Raw genomic sequence first — 21,191 nt, forward strand, 5'->3', positions numbered from 1 at the left:
GACTGTTGGGTTTGTTTGGTGTGAATTTCTCACACTTCCCTGCCATGTGGAATCGAGGCCCGCCACTAAGTGCAGTGTCACAGAGACAGCCGTTGTGGCTTCGCTATACCGCCTGCGCCATCAGTTACAGGGGCACAATAAACACCCTGGAACATGGGAAGGGGGGGTGTCACACTGAGAAGATGAGTGATGACAAGGCTCCACTCTGCCCCTCTACAAGGCTTGACACATACTCTCAGTGGGCTGGATACTGTACCTAATAGAATAAGGGTATAATAATATATGCCATTTAGCTGACACTTTTTTCCAAAGCAACTTACATTGCAGTGAGTGTATACATTTTTCAGTATATATGGTCCCGGCCGGAATCGAACCCACATTTCTAAGCGTTGTCAGCACTGTGCTCTACCAACTGAGCCACAGAGGACCACCAGAGCACCTCCAGAGAAAAGCTCTAAAGACGATCAAATAACAACATCAGATATTATTAGGCATTCGCAAAAAATCTGATGTGATTGAAATATATCAAAATGGATTTGTGGAGGTTTAGTTTTTTTATTAGGAGGTGACAAAACAAGAATTAACTTCTGACTGTTCAGAATCTAATTGTGTTCGGTGTAGCCTACGAAAAATCTACTCATGAACGACACTGTGTATTATTGTCGACATGCACGATTGAATTATCCATTACCTGTCTATTTCACAACAGTGATTCAATAGTTGTTGCTGCTTCCTCGCTTTGGCAGACAGTGTTTATCCTGCTGCTGTTGTTATTACACTCTGTAATGCCAGCGACGGAGGCCGGTGGAGGTAGAAATCGGAGGATGGGCTCATCGTGTTTGGAAACACACGCATGTTTGATACCATCCTCCGATTTCGGACTCCACCAGCCTCCACTGAACTCAAGCCATAAAGCCAATCAACACTGATTCCTGAGGGCACCTGGGTGGCGTAGTTCACTAAGGCGCATGCCACATAATCGCAGGGGCCCTGGTCCGATTCCAGCCATCGACCTATCCTGCATGTCATCCCTCCTCTCTCTCACCCATCCTTCCCCGTCAGTTTCTACTGTCTGTGTCCCAATAAAGCTTAGAAATGCCCTAAAAACCTATATATTTTTAAATGAATTAATAAATTAAAAAATGACATGCTGTCTCATCCTGATTTAAATACTCAGACAGTACGACGTCTTCATAAAGGTTTGTGAAGCATCCGTGTTGGCCTAATGAAAGGTTTATGACGGGACCTCGTTAAAGCCTGTTTTCATTCACAGTCCCCAGCACTCAACAGTAACACCAGACGGTGCTCCCACCGTGATTTGGCCTCTTTCACATTCTGGTGTTTTTCTTCTTAAGGAGGATACCAACTAATACTGTGGCAACACTATCATTTTAGAGCTTGGATCTCTGGGCTGTGCCGTTTGAGCGAGTCTCCTCAGCAGGCACCAGTGCACCATGCTGCGAGTCTTTCCACTTCATCTCCAACTTGCACCGGAAAAGAAAGAGACAGCGTTCTGTATCACTGTGGGTGTTAATGCCATTAAATGTGGGCATAATCCTCTACTCAATCAGCCCTCCTCATACATTCCCCATAAACCATAAACGTCCATGCGATGCTTCTAGAAACAGCATGGTTATGTTTTCTGTCCATTTCCAAGTTATTGCTCTGACTGAGTTTAATTTGTGGTTCCGTTGTGATCACAGGAGGGTATAGCAGAACTGGGTACATAGTCTTGATTTGTCACTGTAGGCAGTGCCTATGGTGTAGGCAGTGGTGGTGTAAATAAAATAAAACACTGGTACTGAATGAGAGATCAAGCAGATGAGGAGAGGCAAAGTAGTTCCTATTTAAAGCCGCCGTGCTCGGGAAAAAAAGGGAGAGGCGCATGAATAATGAAACGTGTTTTCTCTCTCTCCGGTCCTTAACTTCCACAGTCGAATTGGACGTGCAGCATCTACAGAGGCCGGTATTTAAAAACTTGAAGAAGTCTCCGATCAGATCAGACCGCCTCAGGCTGATTTCGAGACGGTTTTTCAGAAAACTATCAGATAGGATCATTCCAATCCCGATACCACAAGATCAAGACCGACCTCTGTCTTTTCCATCTACTGGGCGAGCTAATGTTACAACATTTTGTTTAGGCAAGTGCACTACTACTATGGACAAAGATAGTTCAAACAAAAAAGACAGTGTACATGTCACTTGCAATGTCTTCACTTATCTGAATTAGGGCTGCAACGATTAGTCGATTAGTCACGACTAATCGATTACGAAAATTCGTCCACGTGAAATGTTGTTGTCGACTAATCGCATAAAAAGATATATTTTTAAAAAACGGGGGGAAAAAAATTTTTACAAATTTTTTTTTTTCAAATTTTTGAAACGGGAGCCATGCAAGAATCAGCTGGGTAAGTTTTAGCTAACGTTGTTAGCCAACTGGCTAACGTTATATTGTTAGGGTCGTAATGTTTATGTTAGCTTTACTGTTACATGTTGGAAAACAACGTCTCATGGACAGGCCTGCCCTGTGGCACGCATGTGACAGACAGAGGCGCTTGTATGTAACGTTACGTAGCAGGGGTTTTCCATGTTGAAGCCAGGAGAACGCGAGATGAAATGAAGTGAGGGGTGGTCGCTATTAAAATACCAGGTAGTCATGGTGGATGATCATGAATGATGCTTGATAAGTGAATGCTATTTCAATTATGTTGAGTCCACCAGCGAGCTGTCTGTAAGATAAACAGCGCCAAGCGTAGCCTACTAACGTGAGCTGTCTGTAGTCTAGCCAGCAATGCTAGCTAGCCAATCAACTAGCTCTGTGAGCAGCTGTAGCTTGGCGTAACGTTAGGTTAGATAGCTAGTTAAGCCGGATTTATGCTTCTGCGTCGCCATTTACGCGCAGCGAAAAGCCACACGACTAATCGCGACTAATCGAAAAAATAATCGACAGATTAGTCGACTACCAAAATAATCGTTAGTTGCAGCCCTAATCTGAATAACTCATAATATAACACATACTTCAACATCTCACTGGATAACCCACACTACACTAAATACTATTACTAACCTGTATTTAACATGTATATCATTTCCCCAACAAGCACTGGTTATAGTGCTTTTCACTTTCTAAATCCATCCCCGAATCCACCCTTGAAGTGAGATCAGCCTGCGCCCACCCTTATAGTGGGATCAGGATAATCCTGATTTTCAGCATCAAAACGAACCCTAATCCGATCTGAATCGCTAAACGGAATAACTATGTTCATAAGCATGTAAAACGATTCTGTTCTTGAAGAACCCGATTCTTCGATATTTTAATCCAATCCGATTGCCGATAGCCAATCATATACATTGACATACTGGGCCCGGGAGATAGTAGCCAGACAGACTACTCTAGAGTGGTCTAGGCCAGGGTCAGCTCTGGTCAGGGGAGGCTGGTGGAGGTAGAACTCGGAGGACAGGCTCTTTGTGACGCATGGCATGGAATGAGGAATGGTATCAAACAGTCGTGTCCATTCGTGTTATTCCGTTCCGTGCATTACAATGAGCCCTGTCCTCCGATTTCTACCACTTCACTGGATAATACTGCACACCATAAGGGCATCTCATGGGTGGTGTATACCAATACTAGATATTGACATAGTTAACCATTTATCACAGGCCGAGGGTCAGAGCCCTCTTGAATAGAAGGTAACAGTGTAACAGATCAATTCCCCCTTTAGTATGCGCAGCACAGGAGGACCGCACAGGAGTGACCCTTGTTTAGGAAGGACCCCTTCTCAGACCGTCCTCCGATTTCTACCCCCACCAGCCTCCACTGCCTACTTCTCAAGCTGAGATTTAATGACTGAAGAAGAAGAAGAAGAAGAAGAAGACTGAATGGACCTTGAATCATTTACAAAACCCCAAATCCTCTCACTATTCTCCCAAACGAAGCACAGAACCACATAATATATAACGGCTTCCATGTAATCTTTTGGTAAGGTGATCTGCCTTCTATATAAAGTATACTTATATAAATATAAAGTGCATCATTAATACATACTCTCCTCTTCTCTCAGTGCTGTATTGATTTCACAAATGTCAATCCTCAAAGCCCCTGTGACCGACACACCAGACAGCGCCCCCTGGTGGCGTGTGTGAATTCCTCAAATAGGACAGTGTGAAGGTCAGAGCAACAATGGAATGACATTACAAGCACCAGGAAAAAAAAAAAAAAGTGTAGATGCACTTAAAAGACACAAAAGAAACTGTAAGTATAGTGAAAGATTATTTCCGCACTAATCATCCGTCGGTTACAGTAGTATTATTCGTGCCATGTGCTCCCTACCCTACTCTAGTTATACATTAAGAAGTCCTAGTCCTTTTGACTTGACTGTGGTGCAGTAAGTCCACAGGATAAGACACCCAGGTCAACCTTAGTCCAGCTTACCCCTGCAGTGTACACTGCTGCTGCTGCAGGCGAGAACCGGGGGCAGCGCCTCAACAGCAGAGAGAGAGAGAGACCACTTCCCAATCAGCACTCACTCAGAATGCTCAACCCACAGCCATCCCTATTCATGTTATCTAACCAAGCCAAGTTTATGCATCACAGAATATTATGAATATAACGTAACGTTATCTTGTGTGCACTGTGTGTTTACTGTCCCGTTCTGAGCTTGTAATAATAATAATAATTCTGCATTTTGAAATTATTGGAAAATTGGAAGTTATTCAACTGCAATTGACCACCGAGCAATCTCTCGTTAGCTGACCCCCCCCCCAGATTGGAACACCGAAAATAGCATTCACAGGCTTGTTAGTGCTGCAAGTACAGATGTAAGCCTGGGGTGTGTGGATAGCGCCAGAGGAAATGTTTCTCTGAATCACCACAACTGATTGCAGCCGGTCCGCGTGTGTCCCATGCAGCCTTGGCTGGATGCTGAGGCAGGGGCTTGTAATGGGATACTGCAGCACTTAAGGACCGTGTGCACAGAAACTTGGCTGAAAGCACCAGAGAGGAGTCCCGCTCTACCCTTCCCCCTCCCTCCCTCCTCTCTGTCACTGTCAACTCTCAATTATGTAAAAAAATATATAATATTTATTTTAATTTTTTTTAAAAGAGGAAAAATTTGAATAATTGAATAAGAAAAATGCTATTTCACAATTATTCATTATCATAGCTCCAATATGAGAAGCGGAACCTTCAAATACATCCGAATTAGAATAGAAGAGAACTTCAAAAGCGTCTACCGATCAAAGAGTAGGTTGTGGGGATAAAAGAAAGCAATGCTTACCTTGTGTGCAAGGTGTATTTCTCAGGACTAACTTCTCCAGTGGCTTCAGAGCACTTTGAGATCAAAAAGAAAAAAGAATGAATCTTCCTTTTAAAATTTACTTTCTCTTATTTCCAGTCTTAAGAATGAATAAGCCTGGACTACCACATAGTCCTATAGTCACACCTTTACTCTGTCCTTGCTGTCTCAAATATACTGTACACGCAAAGACACAATCTCACGGAGCTCCAAGACTGGAGTACTAAATTGATAAGAATCAGCTCTGGGGAGGGATAAAAACTACACACACACACACACACATACACACATGCACACTGCAGTTTTTTTTCTTGCCCACTCGTTCTGCTTCTTCTTTTTTTTCCTGCTGTATTTGCCTGCACTGCCTCCTCATTGGCTAAGCTGCTCTTCAATAACATAAGCCCTCTTCTTTAATTGGGAGGGGGCAGTTTTTATGGTGCATAAGAACCCCTCCCGCCCGGATCCTCTCTCTCTCTTTTTCTTTTTTTTCCTTTTTAGTGCCCGTGGAGAAGAATGCTGAGCGCTGCGATTTCATATGCAATGTGAAAAAAAAAGAGGGAACGGAGGGAGGGGAGAGGGAGGGAGGGATGGAGGAAGGGAGGGAGGGAGAGGGAGGGATGGAGGGAGGGATGGAGGAAGGGAGGGAGGGAGAGGGAGGGAGGGATGGAGGAAGGGAGGGAGGGAGAGGGAGGGAGGGATGGAGGGGGAGCGCATGAGCGAAAAAAGAGAGTGACTGTGAGGAGGGGAGAGCCTAAGAAAAGCTAAATCAATGAGCTGCTAGAAGACAAATGGGACAAACTCAGAGAGGAGCGGAGAGGGTAGCTGCCTGCCGTTGGGGCACACGGCAGCAGCGTCCTCGCCTGAGACGACCGACAGCATCTCTGTCCGGGAGGCACCGCGGCACGGTGAGGTGTCAGGTAGCGGGGGCAGATAAAAGGGAGATCTCTCCCCCCCAGAGCTGCAGAACGAACGGCTAGGTGGTGCTGCAGCAGTCCGCAGTCTAATTGTGGGGCGAGGGGGGATGGGGCGAGGGGGGATGGGAGGAAGAGGAAGAGGAGGAGGGGGGAAGGGGGGGGGGGGGGGGGTCGTATGCAGTGATGCCGAAGCACAGTCTTCCAGCCGAGAATACGGAGGCAGGCAGGCAGGCAGGCAGGCAGGGAGGCAGCCGCAGTACGCAGCGGCTGATGCCTTCTCCTCATGAATTATTGAAGTTCCCCGATGGGAGAGTCGTGGGGAAGTGTGGCTACAGGGGGGCACACTACTCCTCTCTCCAAGCCCTCCCCCAGGCAGGGAGACTGTGGCGTCTCGCTAGCTGTATGCTAATGCTAATTACCACAAGCCAATCTGAAGTCATAATTGTCAATTGTTAAATCTAGTTATTATTCACACACACACACACACACACACACACACACACACACACACACACACAAAAGTATAAGGCAATCATATGAAGGTAAGGCTAGCAGTTGTGTATACCCGGTTCATGTTTCATCTAATGTAAAGAATGGCTTTCTCATATTTGAGTAGAAAATTGATCTGTGGGGTTTGACTTTGTGGTGTCAGATTCCCGCCCCCCCCCACCCCTCCCCTCCATTACATCGGGTCTCTTTTGTCTCTCTCTGCTCCTTTAGAGTACAATAGACTCTCAGATCAATATTACATCACACAATACCTCTGCCATATCTGCAGCAGCTGCATCCACCAGCCTTTGTGATGGTCATGGCATTAGAGTTGCATTAAGAGTTGCTTGCAAGATCAATAGTATCGAGCTTGTCTCTGAATACGGTAAAGCCATGGTTTCACCAGCCTTATAGATAGCTATGTTATGTTTGCACGGCACAATGTGTCCAGAGAAATAGGTTCACTAATACGCTCATGAAATAGGGCTTATATAGTTGACGACCTAATCCTAAAAAGCAAGATACTGTATGTCCTGTTTGGAATGGCTGGACGGAAAAGACCACACTTTCTTCTTTTTCCAACTTAAGCAAAGTGATTGAATAATGACATGATGCCATCTAAACTATCCAGTCAACTTCAGTATACGGTATATCTTACAAGAACAAAAGTGAAATGTGAAGAATAATTTTGATTTTATTATTTTGAAACACAAAATTTAAGCCATTCAAAGGTGAACTGACGAGGTAATGTGGAATTACAGATATAGCGATTATAGCGATTACCCCTATGATACACAAACTAAATACATTACAAACAGTTGGGGAGATATTTAAGTGTACATTTGTGTCTACCTTTTGAAAGTAAAACATTTAGCAAACGTTGTACAGGCACACACACACACACACACACTCCTGAGAAGCTTGAATCAGTCCTGAGATGATCTAGTTTCATGACAAGGTTGGCTGGCCCTCTCTTTCTCTGAGGCGCAGTTACCACTGGAACTTGTTCGTTTTTAAGGCCATCTGTGGCAAGCTTCCTCCTTATATCTCATCATTATTAGACTGGAGTCTTGGTACTTATGTGACCAGATCTAATAGTTGGCTTTCTTTTCGGGTTCCGTATGCGCGTTCAGACCTCCTGGGTAAAACAGCCTTTTTTATTGATGCCCCTAATACATGGAACACTCTGCAGCAAACTCTCCGGTTGGAGGTCCTCCCCTCTGCCTCTACCTTTAAACTCCTGATGCAAAAACTGTATTCTACCGATTGCAATTGTTTTTAGTTTTTTTCTTTTTTTTCCTTTAATCCTGTCTTGCTCACTGTTTGTTTGCCCGTCTATATTAATGATCACTATTCTATTGTACACTCGACGTCACTGTAAATGAGGGTGACCTCAGTCGAGTTTTTAAATAAAGGTTTGAAATGAAGTTTCACTGAACAAGCTAACATAAGGCTTCACTTCACACACACACACCTCAAATGAAGAAAAAAAACACAGACTTCAACAAAGAGGTAACTGTCATAAAATGACCCTATGTACATACAATCTTTCATTTGGATTACAGTAAATATCAGCGCTAGCGTCGTTTTCTCTTGGACGTGTTCTCTTGGACTGTATTCTCAGGGAGGGTGTAGACAGTAATGCAGATACCTGTGTCCTGGAAGACCTGCTTCAGTATCTCTGACACTTCAGTCCAGTTCAGTCGATCAAGACCACAGCCAATTCTGTTGGGGGGGAGAAAATAAAAGTAACCAAATCAAAAAGTTGATTCAGCATACGAAACCACCGACTTTAAGGACGACTTGGCTGTGATGATGACTCAATCAATCGATCGATCCTGATAAGATTCACACCACAGAGCCGAGCTGAGCTATACTATACTGGGCTGTTCTGGCTACACAGCCACCATAGTTTCTGGAACAGTACCAGTAAACGACAGTGTGAGAGGATGTCAGAGCCGCCAGGACACAGCATGATTGCGGGGTCGCCGCTGTAGTGTGGTAAAGCCCATAATGAGATACCAGTAAATCATGCGTTCCTCCCTCGAACGTACAGTACCGGTCAAAGGTTTGGACATACTTTCCCCCCTTCAATTGAACGGGGAAGTGTGTCCAAACTTTTGACTGGTACTGTATATAATATATGATCATGTGCAGACGTGACCTCCATTACCGGACGGGGGCTAACGCAAAGCTAATACAGCCTCAGGTCTCAGGCAAGGTTGCTTATCACATTAGCATGGTTCAGACTGGGCTCAGACAAACCGAGGCATTGATATCCCGGTTACGCCGTTTTCTGTGCAATGGGATTTCATGTCCTTCAGGCTCAGTCGAAGGGTTTCATTGGTGGGCTTGTCGCCGGCTTTCTTCTTTGTAATCTGAAATAGGGACACCACAGAGGCAGAAAAAAAATAATAAGTGATTTCTGGAGAGTTGCTGGTTGATACTGATTATAGGGGGGGGGGAAACGGACAGTTACTATTATCTCTGATGTCCCATCAATTTCCCCAGAGAGTATACAGTATATTTCTGTCTGTATTCTTGTGCAAAGATGACCTTACCAAATAGTACACAAAACGGTCGCCGTCCTTCAGAACGGCACATTGCCCAGGCACCTTTTCTGTGGAAATAAAACCAGTTCACATAATTGACAGAACTCCAACATAATAGTAATAATAATAATAGTAGATGCCATTTAGCTGACGCTTTTATCCAAAGCGGCTTACATTGCAGTGAGTGTGTACATTTTACAGTGTACATGGTCCCAACGGAGGAATGATCCCATAATCTAAGCATCCATTAACAGAACATCATCCATACTAGCCAAGTGTCTAATGACAACACTGAGACATGGCATGCCTAGCTGGGTATTTAACCATGACAAACTGTACTTGTCTGTCAGTGCTGGGGGACATGGCAGGCACCCAAAGAACAGTAATGAAGATAGATAGATAGATAGATAGAAAGATAGAGAGATAGAGAGATAGAGAGATAGATAGATGGATAGATGGATAGATAGTAGGGATGCTCCGATTTATCGGCCACCGATTTAAATCGGCCGATTTCACTCCAAATGACTCGATCGGTAAAACTGGCCGATCGCAAAAAACTTTCCCCTCCCCCCCCCCCCTGGGGAAGACAGATAACTGAACAGAAAACATAGGAGGACGTAACAGTATGTAAACCATGAAGCCACGTTTATGATGTCTTTTATACAGCCATATCGACTGACTTGGGCTTCAGGCCCTAACTGGGTGATAGGCCAGACCTTTACTATGCCATAAAAATGGGTCTGCGTTTGCTTGGTGCCTAATGGATCAAAACTTTTGTCTAAAAAGCAAAAAATATGTAGGCTATCCAGTCAGTAGGCCTACAGTTATGTATTTTTTTTTTAAATCGGTATCGGTATCGGTTGATCTTGAGGAAAAAAATCGGTGATCGGTATCGGCCCCAAAAATCCAGATCGGAGCATCCCTAATAGATAGTTGGATAGATGGATAGATAGATAGTTTATTGGTCCCCAGCTGTAGGAGGAGTTGTACAGTGTTATTGTTGCAGCAGTATTTTGACCCATATACAGAACTCACTCTGTTTCTTCAGTTCTTCTACTCCATTAAACCGCTTCTTAAATATCACTGCAATGCCAGCCCCCATACGACAGTCCTCACTGATGCAGTGTGCCAATGCCTCTTCTGCAGGACAGGAGAACAGATCCCCCTTCACATGGCGCAGGCTCCAGCTGCCTTCTGCGGACTAGCCAGAAGAGGACAGCATTATACCACAGAACCATAGATGTGTTATACTATCGATGCACAGAACAGCCATACAGTACAGTCTCCCTGATCTGTCAATACGACTTCCGGTCTCGCTTTTCGCCGATTTCGTGGATTCAAAATAAAAGCGCAAGTTAACAGATGAATGGAAAGTGATGGGGTAACAATTTTTTTTAAATAATGACAAAATTACTGGAAAAGTAATGTTTGTAATTACAATTAGATTTTACATATGCCTATTATATTCGTATAAACTACATTGTACAGAAATATTTCCCAAAGATTTCAATTAATCTCTGGTACCATTCTACTCTACAACATTTCGAGAGAAAACTCATACTCAATACATTTATAGTATAGTAGAGTATAAAGCAATATCAAATGTTGATGCTATTTACTCCATCCATACAGCTCATAGTGGCCTATCTGCAGTGCATAGGACACATAAGTGTCTGCTTGTTGCACACACCCTGGTCAATGTGAACACTCATTTACCCTTTGCACTACTACTGTTTACACCATACTACCGTTGCACATACCTTATTTCTGCACACTGCACATACCTCTTTTTGATATAGCCACTATTTATACATCTGTATAGCTACCTTACTACCTTAACTGTACATAGCTCATAACTGTATATACCTCTAAACTACTGTACTTGCCATATGGTTTAGCACTTCTGGTTAGATGCTAAACTGCATTTCATTGTCTGGTATTTGTACTCTACAATGACAATAAAGTTTAATCTAATCTAATATATAATATAATAATAGACTGCACATGAATGAATGAATGAATGAATGAATGGTCTTTATTGTCATTGATATAGTACAGGTACCAAACAACGACATTTGGGAGGGGGGGCTCCCCTGGTGCTAGGAAAAAAAAACTAAAAACAAGAAGGGAAAAGAGCTGGTTTACATAAATAAACTATGCTTTTATACTATACTATACAAATAAAACACTGTGCTGTACTCTATGCTATGCTATACCTATTCTAACATTTCCCATCTCTGAACCTTATGTACCCGAGGGTTGTCATATTGCACATAGTGTTATTGCACATTCATTTAAAGTGTCGCAGTTTGCAGGTTTGAAATGTACACATTTGTGTTTCAGTATTACACTTGATTTCAATCTAGTAGCTGCCATCAATTTGTCTAGATTGTCCAGGGCCTAGAACCTAGGTCTTTGCTGTGTTCAGGGCCTGAATGGCCCTGGGGTAGAAGCTGAGCTTCAGTCTGTTTGTCCTTGCGAACATGGTCCTGAACCGCCTGTCCGAGGGCAGCCGAGCAAAGTGTTCGTACCCAGGGTGGGATGGGTCTCTGGAGATCTTGGAGGCCTTCCTGAGGCAGCGTGTGTTGTACAGCTCTTCCAGAGAGGGGAGGGGGGCGCCGGTGATCTTCTGGGCCGATCTCACGACTCTCTATAGCGCATTCCTCTCTGCGGCTGTGCAGCTGGAGAACCAGATGCAGATGCAGTAGGTGAGGATGCTCTCCACTGCGCAGCGGTAGAAGGTCACCAGCAGAAGGTCACCAGCATCTCCTGTCCGATGTGGTCTTTCCTGAGGACTCTCAGGAAGAAGAGCCGCTGTTGTGCCTTCTTGATGATGGCTGCTGTGTTGATCTTCCAGGACAGGTCATCCTGTATGTGCACCCCCAGGAATCGGAGGGTTGAGACTCTCTCCACGCTCCCTCCATCGACGAGCAGGGGCTGGACCTCAGATTTTTTCCTCCTGAAGTCCACGATGATTTCCTGGGTCTTTGACTGGTTCAGCAGCAGGTTGTTAACCTTGCACAGCTTGCTCAGCTGCTCTACCTCATCCCTGTACGCCGCCTCGTCCCCCCCCCCGAGATGCAGCCCACCACGGTGGTGTCGTCTGCAAACTGTACGATGGAGTTGCTGGGGTGGACGGGGGTGAAGTCGTAGGTGTAGAGGTTGTAGAGGATGGGGCTTAGCACGCAGCCCTGGGGGGACCCAGTGCTGAGTCTGAGGGCTGTGGGGGTGTGGGAGCCCACCCGCACCCTCTGGGGGCGGTCAGACAGGAAGTCCTTGATCCATGCACATATAGAGTGTGATAGCTATAACTATTTTTCAAAGATTTCAATTAATTTCTGGTACCTCTACTGTGCAACACTTCTAGAATGCAATTTTCTTTTTGGAAAAAAAATGGTTTTGTACAGTAACGGCTCTCTTATTTTGAATGAATCCTCATTAGAGACATTTACATTGCCCGGGTGTAGGTGGGCGGGGCTACAGAGAACACATGTCTCCTCCATGAACGAAGCATCAACTAGCAATGAAACCTGAGAAGGATATCTATATCTATTAACCCCATATAATTAACGTTGTGCCATTCAGAACAACTATGTATTGAGCAAGTCATCTAGATAAGGCCTGCAAACATTGTTTAGCTACTTATTTCAGGAATTGATGATGTGTGTCAGCCAATAAATAGACCTCCTTCGCAGAGCTCCTTACCTTAGCCACAGAGGTAGCTGCTTCTGGCTCGTCTGGTTCAGTTGACATGAGTGTTCAAAGGAAATCTAAACAGGTAGAGGGCGAGCTGAGAGTCTTGTCGGTGAATCCGGTAGCAACACTCTTGAAAGAAAACTAATTTTTCCAAGTGGATTATGGATTTGATTCAGCTTTTTAGACCAGCATTGTTGTTTAATTTCATTCCAGGTGCCGGAAGCCGACGTCACGCGCGGGAGATCATTATGGATGCGTTCGTAAATTCGTTCTGAGAGTGCCGGAGCGAACACTGGGTCAAACGTTATAAAGGGACCAAGTCATTTGATTGGACAAGAGGCATTCCATGAGTGCTGATCAGATTCCAGAGCGAATTTACGAACGCAGCCTAATATCTCCTGTCATGTCATCGTCTGCCCCAATGGCTAAGGCTAAAATACCATAGACACAGAATAGTAGAAGAGTTTGTTTTAAACAAAGAGAGTACGTAGGATTTCATCCTCTTTGTTTTAAAGAACTGGGCATATTCTTGGCAATTGAACTTGCCTTGTTATCTTCTTTGGTTATGCGCTGTGTAAACCAAATAGGCGTGCGTTACTGCCACCACCAGTCATGGAGTATAAAGGGGGGAAATAGGCTTCACCGTCTTCGAAGTGAACATTGACAAAGGCGTTATTATTTAATATTAAATTAATTAATGTATTAATAATATAATATCCTTTTGTTGAACTGGCTTGATAACATGTTGGTTGTATCCTAAATTAAATTAAAAATTAAAATTATTAAAATGATCCATATCAAATAAATCAGACACATTCAAGTCACTGCTGTTTATTAATCATTTTCATATGACACATTCACTGTTCAAAGTAAACATGTCAATACACAAAAAGTTGCTTAAATATACATGCAATACATAGATGCAATACATCTCTTACAAAAACAATACTACAAGGGTAGGCCTACAGTGTCTTTAAAAAAAAGAAGAAGAAGATGTATCGTCTTTCTTTATGGATAGAATGTATCTACTGTATTCTGATCTATTCATTGTGAACATTGAAACTCGTGGAATCGCAACAAAAAGTGATACACACTGAATGAAACCTCATGTCAATGCCTCTCAGCTTAATAGAATGATTGCAGTGGAATACCCATTACATACCCATTAGTAGCAAGTTACCACTCTTAAATTGCACATCATGTGATTATGATTGCTTGCTGGCGCCTTTGCATCAGATCTCTCTGGTAAAAGAGATTTTTTTAAATCTCAATCCGGGTTAGAGTCAGGGTCAGGGTCAGGGTCAGGGTTAGACCCGATTAGACCTGAATAAATAAAGGATACAAAAAGAAAAATCAAACAGTTGCAGTTCATTGTTAGTTTGTTGATAATGTGTGCATCATCAGAATGATCCCAATTCCGTTTTGCTATCCAGGATCAGATCGAGCTGGCTGAATTCCCCTTTACGACTCAAAACCAGCCAGATCTGATCCTGGATAGCAAAAAAGAATTGGGATCATACTGATCCAGATTAAAAGTTTCTAACAACTGGCCCCTGTAGACCAAACTACAGAAGGGCACTATTCATACAGTATGACTGGGGAAACAAAGGCTAATAGAGTTGAAAATGAAATGAAGGACAGTTCGTGACATTAGAATTATAAGGTTCTATCTCCATTTTTGGTTTTGAGTTTTTTACATAATCTGATCCATTAGGTGTTTATTAATGCCTGTGTGGTGTTATTTTTAAAATTTAGACATTTTTTGGTTAGTAATTAATCAAATACAAAGCTTCCATCTCACAGAACATAATGGAATGTAAAAACGTTGACGCTCAATATCTCTGAACTACCGTAATCGGAGATAGAACCTTATAATTCTATGCTCACGAGTTATGGTACTGTAGAAGAGAGAGGGAAGGGCCCCCTCTTGACAAAGAGTCGATGTTCCATGGTACATAGATCATGCACTGGGGGGTTTATGATTTGGGTGTTAGATCATATTGTTTGTGTTGTATTTGTTGTTTGTTTATTTGTGTTTTATTTTGTCGTGAAGCACTTTGGGACACTGGGACATTTGTCTACTATGTAAAAAGCGCTATAGAAATAAACTCGATTGATTGATGTTCCAGGCCTCGCTTACTCTCACGTCGCCCTGTCATCCAGTCCGCAGGGTTAACATCCATCTTCAGCATTTTCATCACCCACTGATCCTTCTTCGCCCCATCGATGAACTCATCCAGAGAGAGCTCCCCTTAAGTGAGGAGACAGGGTTAGAATCACTCACTGCCAAAACCAAAGACACAGACCTCGGGCATAAATGACCTATATATATACTGAGAGGAAAACATAAGCTTCACCCATTGCCAAAGTAATTTTTTGAAAAGGGCTTTGAAATAGAAGTATTTGGAATGCTAGCCTTGGTGGAGAGTTACCTTTGTTGGCTACACACTCAGTAACATGGGCAACAACTCAGGACAACATCACTATAAGGATCTGCTAAGCCATCCTATGGACCAGTGGCGGAATCAGGCTGTTTGAAGAGCAGGGGTGCAAAGAAAAAAAGGGCACCTAATGCACAACATGGGACCCCATCAGTACACATGGTCAAGTTTAGACCACTGGAAGGGCAGCCAATAGGGCACATCCTCTAATTTTGCCACTCAAAAGGGCACTTTAGTGCGACGTTTTTCCACTCAAAAGGGCATTTTTGCCACTCAAAAGGGCACTTAAGACAGACGTTTTTCAACTGAGTCCGCCAGTGCTAGGGACAGTTGTTCTGTCAGAGAACATTGAGGGTCAAGGAAACACTCTCACCATCCCCGTTTTCATCCACCAGCTTAAATATCCTGTCCACCACCTCTTCTGGAGTCATTTCATTACAATCCCCAGTCAGTTCTCCATGACAGGCTTTCTTCATGCGGTAGATGGACTGAGAGAAGGATACAGGACAGTAATAAACAACCATCATTTTTAAGTTTCAATCAAGTTTATTATTCCTGAATAATAATATATATATATATATATATATATAACCATGCTTTCAAATAGCAATGTCATTGCCAGAGTGGCCACAACGCTGAAGTCAAACCCCAAATGAGAGATAGCAGATCTCTTATATCCATATACTGTATATACAATTGTATTACCTTTGTGGGGAGGCGTCTCAACAAGCCTTATCGGGATTCTTAACCTCTCCTGCGCAATTTGCCTTTTATTTTTATTTAGTCTTTTTTGTCATTGTATAAATAGAAAAACAATAAATAACTCTCCCTTTACTATGCTGGGCAGGCATAACACTACTTTATACAGGAGACAGGATTTACTCTCCAGTAGTTTTGATATCACATTCAGATTTGACTAGAATTTAATTGACAGTGGACTTGTGTCATATTTAATTACTGTGTAGGCACTGTTGACCAGCTGTGTGTGTGTTTGTGGGTGGGGGGGGGGGCAGTGTGTGTGTGCACAGACAAATGATCAAACAAGCTTAATGAGAAAGGATATTATAGACATGGATACAATCAATTAAAATGTGATTGGGAATTCTAGCAGTTGTCTGTATTAATAATCTGTTTACACCATGTATTTTCATGTTCACATTATCCTCAACCCACCTCCTCCCTCTCCTCTCTGTCTGGGGATGACTTTGTCACCTCCCTTTAAAAGAAGGTGGATGACATTAGCAGCTCTTTCTCTCGACCTCTCGCCAACATTGCTACCACTCCTCCTAAACCCACTGTGCTATACTCGGTCTCTGGTTTACCAGCTCTTTCCTCCCTCTCCCCTGATGATATTCTAAAACTGGTCACATCCAAGTGGGCAACCACCTGCCTTCTTTCTCCAATCCAATTCCAAAGACCTCCTTCCGTTCCTTACCACCATAATCAAGTCCTCCCTATCCACAGGATTTGTCCCAGCTGCCTTTAAGACAGCCAGAGTCAAGCCTTTTCTATCTAAAACCCTTGAACGTACTGTCTCTCACCAATTGTGTCACTATCTCCTTCAGAACAATCTTCTTGACCCTCACCAATCTGGCTTTCGGTGTGGGTACTCCACGGAGACTGCTCTCGTCCCTGTCATGCAGGTCCTCCACTCTGCTCAAGCTTCCTCTCTTTCATCTGTTCTCATTCTTCTGGACCTGTCTGCTGCATTCGACACAGTAAACCACCCGATCCTTCTCTTCATCCTCTCAGAACTAGGCTTCTCTGGCTCTGCACTCTCCTGGTTTGCATCCTACCCTTACCAGGTGACATACGGAGAGGATTACTGTCCTCTCCATGAAATGGAAAATGGACTGCACTTATATAGCGCCTTTATCCAAAGCGCTTTACAACGGCCTCTCATTCACCCATTCACACACACGTTCACACACCAATGGCGGCAAGCTACCATGCAAGGCGCCGGCCCGCTCACTAGGAGCAATTTGGGGTTCAGTGTCTTGCCCAAGGACACTTCGACATGTGGCCAGCCGGGGCTCGAACCGCGGATCTGCCGACCTTGCGATCATTAGACGGCGGCTCTACCTCCTGCGTCACAGCCGCCCCCCCCTCCATGAGCCCTCACTACTGGGGTCCCATCCTAGGGCCCTTATTGTTCTCTCTCTTTACCAAATCTCTTGACTCTGTAATTTCCCTACATTGTTTCTCCTACCTACGCAGATGACTCTCAACTTTCTCTCTCTTTCCCCCCCTCTGATTCACAGGTGGCGACACATGTCCCTGTGTGTCTTGCAGACTGCTTGGATGTCAGCCCACCACTTCAAGTTCAACCAAAACAAGACTGAACTGATCTTCCTCTCTGGTAAACAGTCTCTATCACAGTAGAGACAGTAGAAACAGTCTCTATCACAGTAGAGAACTCTAACGTGACCTCCTCCCAGACAGCCAAGAATCTTGGGGTGATCCTTGACAACCACTTATCTTGTGCGGCGAACATCACAGCGACAAAACACTCCTGTAGATTCTTCCTCTCAATATGAAATATGAAATATTAAAAAGATACGTCCATTCCTTCATAAAGTTGCACAACTCTTGGTCCAGACACTTGTGAACTCCCGCCATGACTACTGCAACACACTCTTGGCTGGGCTCCCAGCCTCCACCATAAAACTTCTGTCTGGTGTCTTCAATCTCCCCAATTTCTCCCATGTTACCCCCCCCCCCCCCCCCCTCCTTTGCATCCTTCACTGGCTCCCGGTAGCAGCTTGCATCAGACCCTGGTGCTCGCCTACTGGAAACAGCCACTCTTACTTGCAAGCAATGGTCAACCCCCCCTCCTAAAGACCTCTTCATCCCCACTACCACCCTGTACAGTTTCTCTACTGTAATTTTTGGCCCCTGGTCCTAGCATAGATTTATCTTTCTTATGATGACTGATGGATAGATAATTTACTTACTTGACAAATGTATTTTTGTTGTAAGTCGCTTTGGATAAAGGCATCTGCTAAATGCCAAAAATGTAAATGTCAATGTATAGATGAGGGTTCTCATTGTACTAATGGTGAAATTGTGTTGTTGTTGGTGTACTGACAGAAGAGGATATAGTAGGCCCCGCGGTGGTGTAGCGGTCTACGCACTGGCCGCTAGTGCATGCTGCCCACCGGGGCCGGGGTTCGTATCCCGGCTCGCCAGATCCAGATAATGGCCGAGGCACACGGGAAGCGGCATATTGGCCGGCCGCTTCCGAGGGGGGGTTTGGAGTATTTCTGGACTAGGATCCGTCGCGCAACACCGCCCCCTGGGGTGCCGGAATAACGGTACTGGGCTCGAGGAGCCAGTCAGCCTAGTCTGCCTGGCGCCCTCCTCTGGGACTGCCGGCCACGGGGTCGGGCGGCGGATCCAATACAATAGGCAGGGGATAATTGGATGCTAAGTTGGGTTAAATTGGCTACCAAATTGGGTGAAAAAGGGATAAAATCTAAAAAAATATATATAATAGATATAGTAATGATAGAATGAAATCCTTCTGGAAACACAAACTAACAACTAAACGAAAACACAACTAGGCCAGCTTTTTAGAGGGACATTTTATCCCGCTGATTCAGTGCATGTTTATAAAAATGCTTTATTTATAGTATCATCATACACTAATCTTGTTATAAGTAGAAACAGTGGGTATTATTATTACCTCTATGATGTCAAGCAGCTCTGTCTTGTCAATGCAGCCACTTCCATCTTTGTCGTACATTTTGAAAGTCCATTTCAACTTATGTTCCAACTTGCCCCTCAAGACCATGTTCAAGGCTGCAACATACTCTAGAAAATCAATTGTGTTGTCCTGTACAGAAAGAAAGTAAGTATAGAATTAATATTGATACTTTGCCATAAGACCCAAAGGTAAATCTTTCCTTAAGTTTCAAATATATTAATAATTGTTTAATCAATTTGGGTTTGATTAGTGTAAACAGAAAAGGTTATGGTACGCATTCAACAATGTATAAACATTGAAAGTCCAAACCAGTGATCTTTTTAAAAAAACAAACCAAAAGAAAAAACACATGGATACTGTGGCCCTAAAAAGGCAGGGACCATCAAATGACAGTAATCTGTGAGCTACTCACCCCATTCTTGTCAAAGGCGCGAAACATGTTCTCAATATAATCCGCTGCCCTGCTATTAGTTACTCCAAAAAAGGTCTTGAACTCATGCATGAACAGGGTTCCACTTGGGCACTCTACCGTAAACTTCTTATACCACTCCTGCAGTTCTGCTGCATCAATTTCCTTGTCTGTATCAAAATTCTCACTCAGTCGCTGACCCATCCTGGTAATAATCCTGAGATACAGTGGTAAGACTCTTTAGTGAACGGTGTTGTGTTTGTCCCTCATTTTTGATTAGAGCCTTCAGTTGAAGATGCTGTCCCTGGTGTTTGAAGATTGTGTCTTCCCGGTCTTTATAGAGTTGTAAGGCCTACCTCGACAATCCACACATTTCTTTGATCCTCCAATGTCCCAATGTCCCAATGATTACCTTCACAACAGCAAATGTTGAATCTCGTCCTCCTTTGTCTCCCTGAAATAATTTAATATTTCCTCTGCTAAGGTACGGACAATTCCCAAGACAGCACAAGCTGAGTAAATGTTTCCACTCGTCTGCTAACTCTGCTCCGACTGGTGATGGGACTGTTATGGATCAGATGACTAGAGGAGATTAGGAATATGGGCTACACATATGTCAGGATCAATTAGGCCTAGTTCAGAAAGAGATCGTGTGAATATTTCCTCCTGTCTGTGTCCTCCTCAGCCTCCATGTACAATAACAGAAAATCATCAGAGCAGGTCCTCACTATCACTGTAAGGAGGTTAACATTCAATTGTGAGGGCATTGAAGAAATGTCAGACCGAACTAGAGCGAAGTGGAACATGCAATATTGAGGAGAAATAGGATGGTATTGATGCTCTCTAAGTTTTGTATTTTCTTGACAAAGTACACCATGTGTAACATAAACACATGTATGAGACTCTCACAGGCCCTCAAAAATGTATAGACTCTAAATATATATGACTTGCTTTTATCATATCAGGACATTTTAAAACAATAAAAAATTGGAAAAAGAAATCCTACCGGAAATTGATCACAGGCGAATGAAGGAAGGGTATAATCATGTCATGTCTATGTAGAATTACGCTGTAACCATCCCCTTGGTGAAAGATGCTGTAGGTGTGTGCGTGTTTGATGCACAGAGGATCAAGTCTATGCCTAACCCCAGGTTAGTGACACAGCTGACCTTTTGTTTGTCCATCCAATGAATCATATTTGATAATCCTTATAACCCCCTGAGCCTCCGGGTCCATGCTACTTATAGAACTACCTCGTGCTCATTCTGTGTCTACCTGCAGCCACATCTAACTGTCAGAAGTCTGCCAAATTCTCAAATCAATTCTTCAACAACTGAAATAAAAAGATTTGTTTTCACCTTTGTGAATTGCACATGGTGACTTTGAACACCCCTAGGTTAACTCTCTTCGTACTCTTTTCATACAAGAACATCTAAGATAATATTCCTAAGATTTTTCATGTGAAAAACATTCGGTAAGGCCTAAACATTTTAAAAATATTTTCCATTGACGATGATGAGATAAGAGGACGTCTGGGTGTGTTTACAGGTGAATACCTGCTCTGCCCTGCCCGTCCTGCCCTGGCCTAATACTTTACCTTCCCGGTAATCTGCTGATTACATGTTTCATAGGAACAGGGATAAGCACTCAGCCTAGAAGTGTCAAGGCCATTTGAAGACTGAATAAATAA

At 43.6% G+C, this 21,191-nt stretch overlaps 2 protein-coding genes across 2 annotated transcripts; both read right to left on the reverse strand.

The window, feature by feature from the left end:
* Window positions 1-7,899: 7,899 nt before the first annotated feature.
* On the reverse strand, window positions 7,900-13,104 carry oard1 (O-acyl-ADP-ribose deacylase 1). The gene is made up of 5 exons (XM_080535226.1): window positions 12,955-13,104; window positions 10,285-10,450; window positions 9,259-9,317; window positions 8,963-9,075; window positions 7,900-8,422 (listed from the first exon to the last, which is right to left on the reverse strand). The coding sequence occupies exons 1-5, from the start codon at window positions 13,000-13,002 to the stop codon at window positions 8,275-8,277; spliced, it is 534 nt and encodes a 177-aa protein (XP_080391352.1). The 5' UTR covers window positions 13,003-13,104; the 3' UTR covers window positions 7,900-8,274.
* Window positions 13,105-14,212: 1,108 nt separating this feature from the next.
* On the reverse strand, window positions 14,213-19,705 carry guca1b (guanylate cyclase activator 1B; the record flags this gene model as incomplete). Its single annotated transcript, XM_080533553.1, has 5 exons — window positions 14,213-14,268; window positions 15,086-15,196; window positions 15,760-15,874; window positions 19,072-19,221; window positions 19,505-19,705. The coding sequence occupies 5 exons, from the start codon at window positions 19,703-19,705 to the stop codon at window positions 14,213-14,215; spliced, it is 633 nt and encodes a 210-aa protein (XP_080389679.1).
* Between the last annotated feature and the right edge of the window lie 1,486 nt (window positions 19,706-21,191).

This window comes from Nansenia antarctica (assembly GCF_963989245.1).
Source record: "Nansenia antarctica genome assembly, chromosome: 6".
NCBI lineage: Eukaryota > Metazoa > Chordata > Actinopteri > Argentiniformes > Microstomatidae > Nansenia > Nansenia antarctica.